This window comes from Macadamia integrifolia, chromosome 8 (assembly GCF_013358625.1).
Source record: "Macadamia integrifolia cultivar HAES 741 chromosome 8, SCU_Mint_v3, whole genome shotgun sequence".
Taxonomy (NCBI): Eukaryota; Viridiplantae; Streptophyta; class Magnoliopsida; order Proteales; family Proteaceae; genus Macadamia; species Macadamia integrifolia.
This window is the reverse complement of record NC_056564.1, coordinates 25,203,486-25,222,028: the sequence shown is the minus strand read 5'-3', so window position 1 is coordinate 25,222,028 and position 18,543 is coordinate 25,203,486. Positions and strand designations below refer to the sequence as shown.

The following is an 18,543-nucleotide window of genomic DNA, read 5'->3' as shown; positions in this document are numbered from 1 at the left end:
GGCTGACTTTGATATATGAGATGAAGATCTTGGAAAGGCAATTTCGTCGCAGACTGTCTTGCTTCTAAAGGGCCAAGGATCAATCGGCCCTTCAATGTTTCCAATCCCTACCTCCTTTTCTAAGCTCTTTGTTGTTTACTGACTCTGTTGGAATGTTGTTCCCTCCTTAATAAAGTCTTTTTTTACCAAAATGTTAAAAAAATACAATAAAAATTTTTTTTGGAAGATCTTGGGGTCAACTAATTCACGATTATTTTTTCACCAAAATAACTTGTTCACGATATTTTAACCTGATTTATCATGCTTACTTGGGCTACATGGAAGTAAATATTTGTAGACTAGTGATGGACCAAGAAATATTTCTTCAATTTCGGAAAAATTATGAGGGTGGGTCCCATATATCGTGGGGTTGGGTTGACAAGAAAATGAAAAGAAATAAAGGAATACGGAATTTTTAGTTGGATGTTATTTTGAGATAAATATGAATTTTTTTTTCTTTTGGATAAAAAGAGATCGAAGTTGGAGTGAAATCCTATATGAAAAAAAGACATAAAATAATTATTGTATTAAATGACATTGAGAAACATATATAAGTTTTTCAAGGACTCAAATCCTTTACTGTTGGTAATGAGTGGCAGTGAGGATCCAATGGCTGAGAGGGCCCTGACTTGTATCCTAGTCGTCAGATGTTCACTGTCACTCTGTTTTTTTGCAAAAGATTTTTGTGCGTTTCCCAACCCTTTCTATATTTTTCACTTTTTTATCGTCAAACAAATATAGCATAAATGGTAATGTTATCCCACACCAACGCGGAGATCAATGGTAGTACACACCACTGTTAGCAAAAACGCGTTTAAAATTCCGTATGAAACACGTTCTTGTTTTTTACCGATTAAAACATGTTTTTCCGTATGCTTCCCGAAGATACTTGAAAAAACTCCAAACAGCAAGCATTCCCATTCTAAACACATTCAATTATATGTCATAAAACTTATAATGAGATATGAGATATACATTAGTGTTGGATCTTATAATTATTTTGAATATTAGATGTAGGTATTCATGTAATAATTCCTTAATTTATACTAATATATTACCATTTTTTTGTTTCGTTTGTTGGAAATATACACATTTAAAACTTGTACCATTTGTTTTCTGTTTCTTACTGTTCTCTATTTTTTTTACTATTTATTTGATCATATTGTTCGAAAAATTTTACTATCTAAAACCTGTACCGTCCGTGTCTATTTTTTTTGCCCTTCCTATTTTTCCTAACTATGGCACAAACAAAGGTATCAATAATAAGTTTCTTCATTTTTCGTTAAGGGTGAAAGTGGTTATTTCGTCCTTTCCTATGCCTGGGTGTAACGCAGCGACGATGCCTTCAAGGCTTGAAGGCTGTTTTTTCCTATTTTGCACGACAATAGCTAAAATTCCATCTCTTGAACGGGACACGTAACAGCATCGTGGGTATATTCGGGCTATGTGCCAAACCATCGGGGATGGAGAGAATTGGAGGTGAAAAAAGGAAAAAAAGAAAAAAAAAACTTGACCTCTCTACTGAAGCTATATATATATATATATATATATATAAATGGATCTGCAAATTCATGGGGAGCGGTAGAACTTAGAACCCAAAACTTAAGCTTATCAGTGCCAAGCACGCCATGGGTGGAGGAAAGAGGAGGTTCGGCAAGAAGAGGGGCGGAGCTGGCTCTGGTAGAGCTCTCTTCATTGATGGCGGCTTATTGTCTGATTGGCAAAACGATTCTACTTCGCCGATCACGATCCCGGGTCGAGGTGCTCTTTTTCTCTCTTGTAAAACTTTTTTCTCCAATTGTGTTATTCTAATCTTGTTTTCGATTTCCTTCCCTATCGAGAATTCAGGGAAAACATCGAGAGGGAACGGAAAATCTGCATCAAAATCCGGGAAATTCGACAGGCCGAAGGGGCCTTCTTCAAAGGTTGGATCTCAAAAACACAATGGGACTTCTTTCGGATACGAATACCCGGCTACTGACGTTCAGGTATGCTTTATTTAGGGTTAAAGTCGCCTCTTGGTTTCGTGTTTATGGCTAAATGGAACTAGACCTACATCAATTGAAACAAGAAACATGTACTTCTTTTGGGGGAGGGGGTGCTTATGGTTCTTATTTGCTTTCCGGTTGATTGGGTTTGTTTTAGGAGCGTTCGGTGTCGTTTGCTGGAGGCAATCTGAAAGGTAGTGAAGTGGATGAGTCGCAGCCGATTGTTTTAGGTGATTCTAAGAAGACCCAAATTGTTGCTTATGTAGACCAAACACCTGATGAGAACGCCTTAAGTGGTGGAGATTTTACATATGATTATGGTTCAAGTTTTGTCCTGGGCGAGAGCTGTCACAGAGGGTTGGGATTCTGCGATGAGCTGGAGACGACCCCAAGTGGGATCGGATCATCCTCTGCGAAGGAGGAAGGGAGAGAAGGGCAGGGGTTCACTTCATCTTCTACGGAGAAGGAAATGAATGCTGAAGAGAACTGTAGTCGAGTGACACGAGGTGGGAAATCGCTTCCCAAGAAGAATTCAGGATTTGTGTCCATTGGAGGACTGAAACTATATACGGAGGACATTTCTGATGAGGAAAGTGATGGCTTTGAGGATAAAGAAGATGAAGATGAAGACGAAAATTCAGCTGATGAAAGAAGCTCTGAGTCTTTACAGTCGAGCGATTCAGATGGATTGTCTGAAAGTGGTAGTTTGGATGAAATGTTCTATGACGATGGTTCTGAAATTGATGAAGAGGTTGCTGAAGATTACTTGGAAGGAATTGGTGGGAGCTTTGAAGCAGTTAACACTAAGTGGTTGCTGGAGCAGCCTTTGGATGTCTCGGATGAGGATGATTCTTCAAGCAGTAGCAGTGATGACAGTCCAGAAGAGTTTGAAGGGGCTGCTCTACAGGATGCATCGATGCAATATGGTATGAAGCCGCCAAAATCAAAGAAGAAGAATCTAGCAGGATCTGGCAGGCTCAGAGCCACCATGAATGATCAGTCGATGATTTTGGATGATATCTTATATGTAAAGGACCCCAGGATGGAGTCGGGTAAGAAGAAGCATGCTGTTCGGCTTCCTCAGTCTTGGCCCCGTGAGACTCGAAGGAGTAAGAATTCTAGAAGCATTCCAGGTAAGCAATTCTCCGAACTGTTACTTGGCATTCTGTGTAAACTGGAGTAGGATATTGGCACTACAAATTGACCCCATCTTCTGGAATTTGCATTTTTAATGAGGCGAAAGTGTAACAGCACAATGCCCCTTGGTCAATAGGTTACATGAAGGTATGATTTGGCTATGTTGGAAACTCCATTTGGCTTGAAATTTGACCCGTGGATACAGGAGGGTTGAACCTTCATGTGCACCGAATTTGGGTGCTAGGCAAGGCACGTGATGGTGATTAGAAGTGGGCCTTTGTGCTGGGCCTTGCTGGTGAGACAGGTGTGCTGGGATCTTATTGTGACTCTCTGCCATGTGGTAGCTGAGGTGATCACCCAAAATGAGCCTACTTGTATCACCAGTCCACCCACTTCCCACATGGCTAAGTTTGAGTCCACAAAACCTGTCTAACAGAGAAGAACTATTTATTCAGCCATGGTAATTTGAAAAAAAGATTTACAGCACATTACTTCAAGTCCAGAATAATTTTTTTTGGGGCAATATTCTACATTTTTATGAAAGTTCATACAATTTAGAGACTGGGGAAGTTGGTAATCATCATTTAGGTGCTTAGCAGTTGCCATGCCTTGGCAATCGCTTGGCTTGCTTTTGATTGCCTGCTTTCAACATAAGCAGTTATTTTAATATTACTTTCGTCATTGTTTTGTTTCTATTTAGGCGAATTATTATTTTCACGAAGGTTTGTAATTTTCCAAATGTTACAAGAAATCTATTATGCCACTTGGACAGATGATATGTCCATCCGACCATTGGATAGAGAGGACATGGTCTAGATTGGTCACATGTTAAATTTCATAGTCTAAATCATTCAAATACCTACTTTTGTATTGGCCTGTGTTTGCCAATGCTTGGGTACCAGTATTCTAGACTTTACTGTGCACTCTCCTACCTCTGAGTGCGAACAAATTGTTTAGATTTAAAAACCATAAAAATGGATGGATCAAACTAATCTTGTGAATTTTAAAAAACATCACCTTCCATTGTTACATGGATAACTACCCCTCTATTTATTGTCACACCGATTTAATTTCCTAGTGCAGTTTTTGATGTACGTTCTAAAATAATTTCATTCAGGTGAAAAAAAGAAACATCGCAAAGAAATGATTGCTTTGAAGCGCCGGGAGAGAATGATGCGCCACGGTGTTGATTTGGAGAAAATAAATATGGTAAAATTATTGTACTTCACCTTTTCTAGATAAACAATTCTCATATTTATTCTAATCATAATACTTGGATGCATTAAGTAATACATTTATTGTTCTTTTTTCATTTGGGATTCTTTTATTTTAGCTATTTTGTAACAATACTAGTATTGAAGTACTTATCTAAAGGAAAAAATGGAATTGTGTTCATATTGGTTTTAAATCAAGAAATGTACCTAGGATTTTTTTCCAGTCTTTGTGTTTGTGTGTGTGGGTGTTTGTTTTCCAACCGAGATTATTTATTTTAGTAATTTGAGTCCTCTGTTCACCATCCTTTGTACTCTATTCCGCTTCACCCACAGTCTCTATGATCCTGTAGACATTGGAACAGTCAATTAACTGTACAGTAAAAGCCAGGGGATTTTAATGTTTCTAGAAATTATTCGCATGTCATTCAACCTAGAAAGAGAATGCACTTTTTCTTAGGTACCGAATTGAGCCTAGGAAAACCTAATGGAGTTAATTAGAAATCTGACGTATTATCTTGTCTCCATTTGATTGGGGCACATGACCTGGTGAGACACATGATTTAGTTAAGCTCTCGTCGTCCTAGGAAGTGGATGTTTAGTTACTAAAAGGGATAGCTGTTGATGCACGACCCTTGGGAGATTGTTTTTGTCACAATATTCTACATACTCTGGGATTGTGGAGGATTCTTAACATTAGATTCTAGACTTCTTTAATTTTTGAAATCATTTTTTTGGGCTGTTAGTTTTGCATGAAATGGAGCAAAAAGAAGAGAGAAAAATATACAAAAGTTCTTTATTCGTTTTTTAATTTTCTTCTCTCTCCATTTCTTGCCATACATAGCCTCTGTTCCTCTCCTTTTGAATTTAGGCCTTTGGTACTTTCTCTGTTTAATGAACAGACTGCTTGATGGGCTGAAGAGCCCCAAGTCCATAAGCTTTAAAAAAATGGACGAGAGTAGCATTTTGATATTTCTCATTAAATATGGGGAGGAGACTCTAAGGTACCCATTTCATATAGTGTAACCTTTCTACAACAATTCAGCCTTATTCCAACTAAATGGGTTTGGCTACATGGATCCTTGCCCTCCAACTAGCTAGATTCATGGTCATACCTGGTACAAGACCTAAACTATGTACGTCTTTCCTCACTACTTCTCCTGTGGTCATTTTAGGTCTACCCCTATCCTTTTTAATTCCTTTAATCTGAATTACAGGTGCATCCCAAGGCCTCTGTTGAACATGGTTGTACCACACTACCACCTCAAATGACTTTCTCGGGGCTTATCATGAATTGGGGCAACTCCTATATCAGCTTTGATATGGTCATTCCTTATTTTATCCTTCCTAGTTTTGCCGCACATCCATCTCAAAGAGCTAGGGAATAGAAACTAGAATGTAAGTAAAAAAGGAAAGAACTAGAAACCTCTTACGAGGGAACATTGGGGCTTGCTCACTAAGAAAACTAAAGTCTTGACTAAGTAAACAAAGGCTGAAACTAAGTTAGGAAATATATAACAAAGATATAAAAAAATTCTTCAGATATCTTCAGCCAGCTGTCCCACACGATTTGGCTTTGGGTGAGCCAAAAACACCCAGACCGCATGGGTGGGCCCAGGTAAGGCTGGTTGGCCCTGGGTCTGGTCCACTTAATGTGGATCATGGGCCATACCCTTATGATTCTTGCGACTGTATTTGAGGCCCAAGAATCTGTCTAGGTCATCTCCTTATCTATAGAATTTGCCATTCCAATGAGACATGAGAAGTTTTTAACAAAAGAACTCAGACTCTAAATGCATCACTGATCCCTTCATGGCCTGCTTTGCCCAAATAATTACCATCAAATATCATCTTGATGCTGTTTGAGGGAGGTGCAGCCTAGACTTTGGTCATTCAGAGACTGTGATAGGGTAGCTGCAATATGGTAATCTAGAAAGAGCGATTTATAGTTCCTTACTGTAGATTGAACAATTCAAGTGTGTACATTTTGTTAGATTATCCAGAAAGTTAACAAAGCTATGGTCCTTAACTTGTAGGAACTGAGGCAGATGGTCTTGGATGAAGTTGATATGCTATCCTTTCACCCTATGCATCCCCGTGATTGTTCCCAGGTATTGAAATTCGATTAATATATTTCTTTTGGAGTTTGTGGCATTCTCGATATCTTGGTTTGGATTTCATGAGAACTCTTATATGCTATAAGTAATTTCTTGAATGGATGCTGTGTGGGTGATAACACTTACCAAATGTTGATTTACTTATTACTTTCTTTATAATTGGTAATAGGGGTCATAACAATAGATTTGAAAAGCCTTGTTTAAAAACCTGTTTCTCTTGTATGTATCCAAGGTACACCTTATTTTCTGATTTTTTTTCATTAATTAGAGCTTTGTTATGCTTGTGTACTAATTTTAGGTTTTCCATTGTTTTCCTTCGAGTAAAAACTGACAATTGATTTGACTTTGTCTTGATGCGTAAAAAGATGTCCTTTCTTCATTAGATTAGTTAAGCTTCTCCGAAGCATCGCAATTTCTCCTCTACATTTTTTTAGTTTTGGTTGCATTTTGCGGGTGTAGACCATTTAGCCGTGAGGTTCAGCCTTTTTGTTATGGTTGCTTGTAGGTCATAATATGTTTTAAATGTCATGAAAGAACTTCAGGATCTTCCAGAGCTAAAGTAACTTTGATTTGATGGAATAATTATTTCTTATATTTGATTGCTCACCTGGACTGTTCAATGCTCATTTATTGGATAATGATTATTTAATAATGTTATCTTTTTCGCATTAGTTTAATGTAATGCTCTGTGCTTGGATGCTTGCCATCACCTCTGTCCTGGGTTCACTAGAATTCCAGAAGAAATGAAATGTGGTGCACTTTTATGTTTATGTTTGCACCTACCAGTTGAAGACTTGAAGATTTTGTTGGATCTTTATTATTTTAACATTTTAGTACTGTTAAGTTCCTTCCCCCACCACCCCCCCCCAAAAAAAAAAAAAAAAAACCCAAAGATTGCTACTGGTTTGGAATACCCTTCATATATATATATATTGATAGTTTGGCCTCAAGAAGAGTTGAATTCTAATTCTTGAGGTGTTGGTCTTTGCCAACTGAGGAACCCTTCATTGTGGACCTAGATTTTTATTTTTATGCATTCTATTCTTTTTTATCACATCTACAAATATTTTATGGGCAGCTGTTGCATATATATATAGGTAAGACGGGTAGCATCAATTTATCGCTTACGGAGTGGTTGCCAAGGCTCTGGCAAGAAAAGGTATTGAACTAAATTGTAGTTTTCATCCCCCTCCCCTTCCCCTCCACACACCCCCCCCCCTTTTTTTTTTTTTTTTTCTCTTTAACATCATACTATCTGTTATTGTGAGGTTATCACACTAGGTTAGCTACTGACTGTTGAAAGGAAAAAAAAAAAAAACAGGTTGATACTCTCAAATGAATTATTGACCAATTATTTGAAGAATAGTTGGATGCAGCACCTCCTAGATTTATGGATTTTCTACGGCTGAACTACAAAAAAAGGTGGTGGAATAGAGCAGGATTGAATCAGATCTTTAGAATTAGAAGAGAATAGGAAAATACGAAGAAATAAGCACGATTATGGGACTATGAGCAGTATCCATGAAAGAAGCAAGAACCTATTATGGAACAATGGACGGTGCCCAAATTAAAATAAGAAGAAGATGACGATGAAGTAGAAGAGATCAGAAAAAAAAAAAATTAGAAATGAACAAAAAGAAGGAAGAAGATCAAAGAAGATACCTTTCAGCCATAGCTGTAATTCATAACAGCTAAAACCACCTGAGAAAACTCAAATTTATTCCAATCAACTCATAAAGCTAGCGTGTAGGGCTCATATGCTTATAGAACTCTCAAAATCTCCAATGACTAAAACTGGCCTAATACAACTCAAACTACCACTTATTTGATCAATAATGGACTAAAAATATAATTAAAGTACTACTAAACTGGCTTGGAATTAATAACTAATTGCAACTTCAAAAATCCTAATGAATCTAGAATCAAGCAACATACTAGAATTTCAAACTCCTCATGCTATCGGGAGAGGACTTATTGTAACACCCCACCAAGTTTTTGGGCTTTATATTGAGCCTTGCAATTAAAAAATAAAAATTGAAAAGGCCTGTGACCATCTAATACCAAAAAAAGGACTGTTCTTGATGTATGATTGCATTAATACTTTCCACCTAAAGTCATTTGTTATGGTTATGAGATAAACATGACATGATTTACGGAGTTGTTTTTCTTCCATCTTCTTATTCTTCCTTCTGTTTTGTTTGATAACAATGTATGTTATTGATGGGTTTCTAGAAGCCTAAGGTTCTAGGATCAGAAAAACAATAATAAACCAGAACCGCAGTGAAGAATTAATTGTCAGAATGAAAGAAAATTCAATAAAACAAGATCAGGATACCAGATACACTTCAGAATGCAATGGATTACTCTATTCTATTGAGAATAGAATATCAGAAAGTGAATTCAATCCAACGGTCAGAATTCAAGTTATAGAAGAGTTCTACTTGAAGAGAACTGTCAAGAATTGAGAACTGGTGTTAGTGGAGGTGGACTGATCGGGATAGTAATTAGAATATAGGCCAGAGTAGGGAACAGTAGTAATCAAACTTTGAAATAGTGTTAATGAACAACCACAGATTAATACTCTGAAATCAGGATGAAGATTGGGTTTTGAAAGTAGGAAACTGGAGTATAGGAGATGCAATTGCAGAATATAAAGCCTAATCTGAAGCTTCAGTTAGATATGGGAGAAAACTATCAGATTCTATCTACTAGCATACACTGGAATCAGTTAAGAATCTGACCTTTTTGCAGAATTTGTGAAAAAAAGAAGATATCAAGGAAAGATATGGTTGAGCTTCTCAGCATCCCACCAATCAACCTAGTGTCTCACCAGGAAGCAACTGCATCCCTCAGTCATTAATTTGAATCCCATGGACCATATTTCCAGAAACTAACTTTGTTTAACAGATAGAAATCCTGGGAAGCTCTATGGTTCGTGCAACAGTATATCAAGTTGAGTTATTAGGTCTCAAACTCTAAAAATCAAAGTAGAACAGAATAGGAAACTAAAGCAGGGTTTTAAACTATTGTAAACTCCACATACTGTGGGCTGTTTGAATTTCTTTAACTAAGCAAATTTTTATAACAATATGGGCCTGGACTTATATAACCTACTCCAGCCCACTACTTATAACAAAGAAATGAAAAGGTTCTAGACTTAACCCCTGACCTTGTTTATGTCTGGACCAGAAACCTGGAACAGAACCAGCTAAACTGGTTGAAAGATGAACTGCAAGCTGAGTTACTGAGCGAAGGTCTTCTCCTTTGGTAATTTTTAAAGTACCTTCCTTGATCTGCATCAGTTATATATAAAAGAGAAGCAGAAACTGTTGTAGCAATCAAATAAAGGAGATCAAAGTTCTTCAGTTGTCAAAGGACCTAATAATCTTATCCTCCTGTTCAGTCATCTTGAGCAATCTTTAATAAATAGATGATAAAAAAGAAATGGCAGTAGGAAAATCGAACGGGCTATGTATGCTAAAATCTGTGTAGCTTTTACCCTACCATTTACCTCTTAGATTTCTATGTATTAAGATCCTCATTTTATATATCGCCTTCCCTCCCTCAAAAAGAATAATAAAAAAATAAAAGAAAGAAAAGAATGCAGTACAAAGCAAATTCCTAGTTCATTTTTTACATATTCGAGCTAATACAAATTGGCTGTATTCCAATATGTTTACTTCTTGCAACTGACCACTTTTTGCGGCTTGATTTGTCAGCTTGATATGGCATGGATATTTGGGCTTTCATTGGTTATGCGATTTAGCAGTCTAGACATGAAATGTTGTCACTACACTAATTGGATTTTCCATTTCTTTGTGAACAATGGAATGCTGATTCATCTTCTAGTTGGTATTGTGTTTTGGGAGTTGATGATTATTCATGGGATTGAGGGGTAGTTTTGATGTTCGACCCTGATCTGACATAATTGTTTTCAAGATTGATCTGAAATACTGTTCCACTGCCAGATTTGTTACAGTGACACGAACTGTACACACATGCATGCCATCTTTAACTGATCAACAGCGCTTGGAGAAGGTATTTGCTTTTAATGATCTTGTGATTACGCTAAAGCTTTCCAGTTCAATCCATTATTCATTTTCGATCTCATATTCCTAGCTCATTGTATTACTTATCAGCAGGCTGCATTACTCACTATTGTCCTCTTCCCTTTCTGAAATATCTCTGGTGCACTGGAAGTTTTTAAGTTCATGGTCTACCTAATTTATATCAACTTGAACTTGGAAATCTACATTTTTTTATTATCCCACACTTCCCTAGGCAGGCCCTGGCATGAAGGTTAAAGAAAATGAATGAATAAAAGTTCTTGGATATCTGTGCATATTTACATTTCTTGAGCAGAATCTCAGACATTGGTAGTATTCTCTTTTGTCTTTGAATTGTGAACTCCAGCTGTTAGGAGCTGGTGATGAGTTTGCAGATTTTGTGGTCAATGAAGCACCTAAAGAAAAAGCTCTAAATCGAGAAAGACGAACCAAGACAACTGCAAAATTGAGGGGTCTGCGTCTAGTAGAACCACGCCAATCTGCCCCAAGCAAGCAATCAAAGAACTCGACCAACCGTCATGGCAGAAATGAGTCAGGTGGGAAAAAACGGGATGGGAGAAATAGTACTACATATGCCAATCAGCCTCTATCATTTGTCTCGAGTGGTGTGATGCTAGTTGATGATTCTGTAGAGGAGAAGGAGATCAGCACTCCTGATGCAAATGTGAGGAGCAGTTCTGAAATAAAATCTATCACAAGCTCCTCGAGACTGGGTGCATTTGAGTTGCACACAAAGGGATTCGGATCAAAGATGATGGCGAAGATGGGATTTGTGGAAGGGGGAGGTTTAGGAAAGGACGGGCAAGGGATGATGGTGCCCATAGAAGCTATTAAACGGCCCAAATCGCTGGGATTGGGTGTTGAATTCTCCCCAACCCAAGAAACTGAAGGGGCTAGATCTGATAAAAGTGGAGCATTTGAGAGACAAATGAAGGGGCAAAGTGGAGCATTTGAGAAACACATGAAGGGGCAAACTGGAGCATTTGAGAAACACATGAAGGGGCAAAGTGGAGCTTTTGAGAAACACACAAAAGGGTTTGGTTCGAAGATGATGGCAAAGATGGGATTTGTTGAAGGCATGGGCTTGGGCAAGGATTCCCAGGGTATCGTCAATCCGTTGGTTGCAGTTAGGCTCCCAAAATCTCGAGGATTAGGTGCTAAATGATGATTATGTGTACCTCTTTCTGAAGACTTCCTTCCATGTATCTCTATGAATTGATAGTTAAATATGCAGACAAAAAGGAAATTATCTTTAGTAACTGCTGTCTACTTGATTATAACCTGTGCCCAATTGCCAATAATTTTGTGATCATGGAATTGTTCTTTCAGCATGCTAAAGCTTAAGATTGTGCCCTTAAGAGTAGTCTCTTATTTTTTTCCCGTGAACAAGGAGGCTTCCTTTGGTTGCAAGTGAAATTGAACGGAAAAGAAGTGAAATTTCAAACCTAATAAAGAAGTTTTTGTAATTTTTATCCTGCATGGTTAGTCAAACTCTAAATTATTCCAAATTTGATTATTAAACCTCCTTTTACTACGTATCTGACCCCTTTTAATTTAAAATGTAAAAAAAATAATAATTACATCTGAAGAGTTTCATTACTAAATATGATAAGAAATTTAAATAGTTCATGTTGGGTAATAATTGCAGAAGCAGTATATTAGTTTTTTCTGATTTACAATCAGCTTGCGGTTTGATTGTAGAGCACTCTCTTGGTGGTTGTGCTGGTCTACGACCATCGTATAGTTTTAAGGTTTAAAATTTTTCACTTCCCTTCCCAGTAATTTTCCTTCAACCAAACATGGCTTGAGGTGTGATGGCATTCCAAGTGACATTCATTGGGCCGTTCCCAGAAAAACCTTACCCATAGCAAGACAGAAGCCCATCCAGCTTCACCAATGGCCTGGATGAAGACAATGGTAGAGAACATTTCATTTGAGATTATTCAATAGTATTATGGGGCAACATAAAATCATTGACCCATTTTGAAATGGTTTAGACAATAAATAGGGGGTTAAGAGCAAAATGCTGAAAAATAGTTGTTACCAAATATCTAAATGTAATAAAATTTTTGGAAGAAAGAATGCTACCTAATAATGTGTACCTACTCGTACACAACAGCTGCAAAAAGACTGCTATCTGCACTGAAGATGGTCGGGTGTCCGTTTCCATTGGTTGCAACTGCTGGCTTGTACATGCATTGTCATGTAGCATTCTACTGCCCTAAAAAGTTGTAGTTGAAATGGACAGAAATCTTGTTTTGTCAGATTTAGAAAGCTGGAGATCATTAACCTGTTTAAGGCTCATCTAAGGCCCGTTTAGCTAGATTATTTATTGTCCGATTAGAGGTTGGTGCTAGACCAACTCTTTATAAATGGGAACATGCCTAGCTAATGGGGTCAACTAACTTAAATAGGATGGTCATGGTGCTATGTTCTAAAATGAGAAAGCCCGATTAGGCCCACTAAAACCAGTCTTGCCTGACCGATTGACACCTCTATATGCTTGAATTCAATACATTAGAAGGAAAGATGTCATTCGATTTCCAAATCATGTTTACTAAAAGGCACATAAGATCAACATTTTAAACTTGCCAACTTATCTTTATTTCTAAGACCACCGTTGTGGGTAAAAACTTTTTTGAGGGGTAGAATAATCCCACATTAGTGAGTGAAGGGAAAAACAGCGGTCCATTTAAGGATTGGAGTCTTCACTCCCTCATGAGGTTGTTTAAAACCGTGCAATTACCAGGGAGCATTTGGGCTACAGACCATTATGCCGAAAGTGGTCAATATCGTGAGACATATTCCCTAACCTCATCAACCACCAACCAAAGCTTGGCCTGATATATGGTGCTGGTGAAGAGAAGCATCTTAGGTTTTTTTTTCCCTCTACACAGTCGACAAATGGCACATGCATGGGAGAATTTTGGAGCTTTTGCTATCATCTTCCACCTTGATTTTGATTATACTTAGGTTAACCTCAACATTTTGTGGGTCCCATGCAAATCACCATTTGAAGATCTCAGTTCTAAGTCATTGTTAAAGAGAATGACCTATAGAACTATACTGAAGACGTTTGAAATTATATGGTGGACAAGGTTGTGTGTGGTCTGATTTCTTCTTGAAATGCATTATCGATCTAGATTCTAATATGCATACTTAACGCAGCATTAGATTTCCCCACCGTTTTTTGTCTTTAATATACTCATATCTTTATTTTTAATTAATAAAATAACATAATATTAATGATTTATATATATATATATATATATATATAGATTCATCTAGAAGAGTTTTGATTTTAAGAATTCGTCCGATTCAAAACATAATTATTGATGGCCAATCCGTGTATGATTCGAAGTTTTTCAACATTAGATGATATCATTTTCTCTTCATAAACTTTGAAGCTCCTGTCATCGAAATTTATTAAACCCTTAGGCTATATTTAGAAGTAAGAAAAAGAAAAGAAAAAAAAATTTTTTTTTTTGAGAGAAAGAAGAGAAGAATAAAAGACATCAACTCATCATTAGTGATATTATAATTTGAGTCACATTAAGTTCTTATTTTCTTTTTCTTGCTTTCAAACATAATCTTAATTACTACCAAACTAAATGAGAAAAATTTACAAAATATTTTATTTTAAAAAATAAAGAAAAAGTTTTCCTTCACTGTGCTATCAAAGGGACATTACCCCCACTCCCCTTAGAGTGGTCCAGATGGGATGTGGTGAATGGGATTTTGTCCAAAAAATAATGGTGAGTAAAAAGGAGGTTTTGTTCTTTCCTTCATTTTTTTTTTTTTTTAAAATTTCCTTCATTAATTAAAAGGTAACTTAGTGATGCACTATAGTATTTTAATTACATTTCTAATTTCCATGCAGTAGTTTTAAAGAATCCCCTTTAATTATCTAGTAGAAACCATACATGATACATGATCATGTGGTGGTGATCTAATCCTACGGCGCAATGTTTGGGTCAATTGCCTATCAAAAGGTTTAGAGTAGTCGTCTCACACTCTCACCGGCCCCTGCGCTCATGGTGGCTAGGGTGATGTGTGACACAGCATTGACTTGAAGGATACAACCCAAACGTGACTCTACAAGGTTCTTCAGTATCTCTCAGTTTGCAATGCTATCGTGGGGAGCATATCTTCAGCAAGGGAAAGAGGAGGAAAGAAAAAAAGGGCCTGATGGAGAGAATGAAAGCAAAATCCCACAACTTGCTCAAGTATAAGGGCTCGTTTGATAACGTTTCAAGAAACGCATTTCTGCTGTTTCTGTTTCCAGAAACAGCAGAAGAAACGGAGTAAAAAGCATTTGATAAAACTGTTTTGTTTCACTTATTTTCAGAAATAGAAATAGAAATTTTTACTTATTTATGGTTCAAGAAACGACCCAGGCGAAATAAGTTCAACTTGTTTTGCCGTTTCTGGAAATGACTTGTGGCCATTCTTTCACTGGTTACTATCGACTTCTAAAAATATGACTTATCAAACACCTTCAATTCCGTTTCTGTTTCTAGAAATGGAAATTTATGTTTCTGCTATTTCTTGAAACAGAAACGTTATCAAATGGCCCTAAGTAGTGTGTGGCTTCACTTCACTAAGGCACCGTTTGATAATGTTCTGTTTCTACGTTTTCCTGTTCTCAGAAACAGAGACACAACTTAAAAAGCGTTTGATAAAGTTGTTCCGTTTCATCCGTTTCTAAAAACATAAATCAAAATTTATGCTTATTTACAGTTCTTGAAACGACTTTGACAAAACAAATCTAAATTTTTCAAACTTGTTTTTGTCGTCTCTAGAAATGAATTTGAGAGAAAAAAAGGTTGTTGTGCCTGATAAATTTCTCAACTATTTAAACCTAAAAAGAAACAATCAAACCCTTTCTCCCCTTTGGACATCCAATGATACTATTGGGTCTTTAGTGGCATTATGTTTGAAAAAAAACGTTTCAAGAAACAAGTTTATCAAACACCAAAAAATCCGTATTTATTTTCGAAAACTTGAAAAGCCGTTTCTACTGTTTCGAGACACTGAAACAACAACATAAAAGTTATCAAACGGTGCCTAAATTAACCTATTTTGTTGGAAATGTAAATCTATATTATGGGTTCTAACTAATTTGCATGATACAATGGGTCTTCTTCATTCACAAATAAGGATGAAATTGGATAGTTCATATATTTTAAATGTCATACTCTATGTTTTTAGAAATGGAGATTTCTGGATGCAAGTGTGAGTGTTCATTTAATATGTGTATTGATTTGGATCATATGAGAATTTCATATGTGATACTTTTAGTAGATTTGGAATGAAATTTCTTCTTAAAAGTGTATGTTTAATCCCTTGATTTGAGGGGTCTTTATTGATGCCATCATGCCTTAGGAATTTTTCACACACTAATACCGACAGTTGATGTTGCCTTGCCATATAGTATACCTAGTATATCGAGTTTGTGATGTTCGAATGTAGACAAATTGATATTTAAATTGGAATCCACAACCCTATGAGAGAATATAAGAAGAGTTTTTTTTCTTTTTTCGGTGGGGGATGGGGAGTGTTAATAGTTGATTAGATAAAAATTCGGATCCGATGAGAATTTCATAAATATTTTGCAAAGGTTTTTAATCTTAATAATTATTTTATTATTATTATTTTTTAAATTGCTTTATTGGTCCAATCATAATTACAAATTCTCTAAACAAAAATTTCGATGGATTGTGGTCAGATAATAATTAAATACACACATTAGTCTATTATGTGATATTATAATATAGAGGGATCAGTTCGTAATTAACTACTACCTTGGGATTTCTTTTCTTACAATTATCTTAGTAGTGTATCATTTCATCTAGGTAGGATATTTGCTAGCTAAGGAATGTGGATTTGATTGACTACCCTATATGCTATGATTTCAATGAGATTGATATCATGCCTAAAAGATAATATCTCATGGGCTTATATGATATGCTTTCAATGTCATTGAAATCATATCCAATTAGGCCATATTGTTAAGCAAGAGAATCGATTACTATTTTTCATTCATCTCTAGCCAAGGAAATTGATTATTCATTTTTCATTCATCAATATATGTGTGGGGGAGAGAGGGGGGAGAGAAGGGGGGGGGGGGGTTGAGGAAACCCAAAAAATTTAGAGTGTTTTAGGTGAGCAATCGGCATAGTACATAGGACATATTCCTTGGCACGCAAAAGCTTTGTGGAAGAGCTAAGAGTTCAAGGAGAGCTTGTACTTGTGAGTTTGAAGGTAACAAATACTTAAGCTTTGTTTACATTTTGTGATTGATATGCCTCACATCAAGGAAAAAAGGATCTATTGCCAGATGTTTTCTCTTTATATTATTCTAAATAATTAGATGTAAAATATAAATTTTACTATTTAACAATTTATATTTTTGAAGGGCCATGTTTCCACTCAATTAAATTAGTTCCACCATGTTTTGCAATTTTTTGACCACTTGGATTGATAATTGGCAAGCATAAACTGGAGATATCCAAGATATGCCACTTGTTTCGTAGCAACTAATGGCTTACCATGTAGATTTGCAATTCTTTGTTTGTTTGTTGTTTGTTTGTTTTTTTTGTTCTCTGAGCTTTTATGGAAGTACTTCCATACAAATTTTCTCACATTTTTCTCAACCTCATAATGATGTGGACATTTAAGATTAGTCTAGATCCTTAGCCATGGTTAAATGGTGAAGTAAATTATATGTTCATCAAACATAGTGCCATAGATAAACTACTACTACTACTGTAATTACTTAGGGTATGATTGATGAATAGAGTTCCAGGGCTAGTCATGAACCCTGCGTCCCATACTTTACATGTATTATCTTGTAATTACTAAATGGGACAGGTAGTTTCTTCTTACAAAAAATTATACTATTTTCTCTCTCTTACTATGACTATGTGGTTCCCATGTATTTTTCTTTGGACAATCTTTGATGTGGTTTGCAAATTCCTCCCCATAATAGGAACATGAGAAATCTTGTCCCCTACTTGATATTTTCATAACATGGAAACAACCCTTTTTTTTTTTATTGTTACCCTGTATAATATAAGAAGGGAAGAGACTCTCTCGTCCGAAGATTAAAAAAAAAAAAAAAAAAAAAAAATCATTTTCCTCACGAGAGTAACTAAAAGTTATTATATTCAAATTCTAGTACTTTTGCGAGGGCAAGACCCACATTGGAGCAAACAAGGACCAGCAAATGGGCCACAAGGCCAAATTTACTAAAATTCCAATATTTATGTGAAATAAATATTGAATATCAAATTGAATCTAGAATTAGATAGTAATTATGTTAATTACAGGGTCACATATTGATGTATTTGATCCAAATTTGGCCCATTTTGTGGTCCTAACTCTAAAATGTAGGAGCTGATATTGCAACCAAATTGATCCACATGGTCCATCTTACTTTTCCATGTCAAGTCTTGTCAATGCCATAAAAGGGTACCATTTTATCATCGTTTTGGATATTCTTACTCTCTTTGGAATTTGTCTTTTTTAAGTGTTACAAGTCGAGAGAATTAAGATTGGAAAGTACTCCATTCTTACAAATAGAATGAAAAATGTAACGAAAAACAAAAAGAAATAACCCTAAAGGGCCAATACCTCACAATTGACGTCATGGGATGAACTCTCCTTGGGTCCCTACCTTTCTCAAAATAAATAAAATAAAAATAAGGAGAGACCGAGAGAGTCTCCTAAAAATCAATATAATCCCTATATTAGTGCATGAATCAATAAAAACATTAGTAAAAGCATTGACAGAGGTGAAATTTCTAACTTTCATTAGAAGTAGGATAGTCATTTCGCCCCAACTATGTTTGGGCATAAGTACCATGTCTAGACTCTAGAGTGGCAACTGGTTCGATTCAGTTTTCATATTGGGCCTGGGTTAGCCTGTGTGGTTGATTTCGGTCTAATGGTCCAAAAAAACCGGTTTCCTTCACGGTCTTAC

General features: G+C 36.3%; 1 protein-coding gene across 1 annotated transcript; it reads left to right on the top strand.

Annotated features, from left to right (window-relative positions):
* The first annotated feature begins 1,457 nt into the window (after positions 1 to 1,457).
* LOC122086516 lies at positions 1,458 to 11,818 on the top strand. Its single transcript, XM_042655385.1, has 8 exons — positions 1,458 to 1,800; positions 1,888 to 2,027; positions 2,185 to 3,160; positions 4,282 to 4,373; positions 6,412 to 6,486; positions 7,590 to 7,651; positions 10,461 to 10,530; positions 10,906 to 11,818. The coding sequence occupies exons 1-8, from the start codon at positions 1,668 to 1,670 to the stop codon at positions 11,722 to 11,724; spliced, it is 2,367 nt and encodes a 788-aa protein (XP_042511319.1). The 5' UTR covers positions 1,458 to 1,667; the 3' UTR covers positions 11,725 to 11,818.
* Positions 11,819 to 18,543: the final 6,725 nt, after the last annotated feature.

Coding starts and splice junctions, on each gene's coding strand:
- LOC122086516 (XM_042655385.1), top strand. CDS start 1,668: ATGGGTGGAGGAAAGAGGAGGTTCGGCAAGAAGAGGGGCGGAGCTGGC. Junction 1,801..1,887: donor GATCACGATCCCGGGTCGAG/GTGCTCTTTTTC, acceptor TCGAGAATTCAG/GGAAAACATCGAGAGGGAAC. Junction 2,028..2,184: donor ACCCGGCTACTGACGTTCAG/GTATGCTTTATT, acceptor GGTTTGTTTTAG/GAGCGTTCGGTGTCGTTTGC.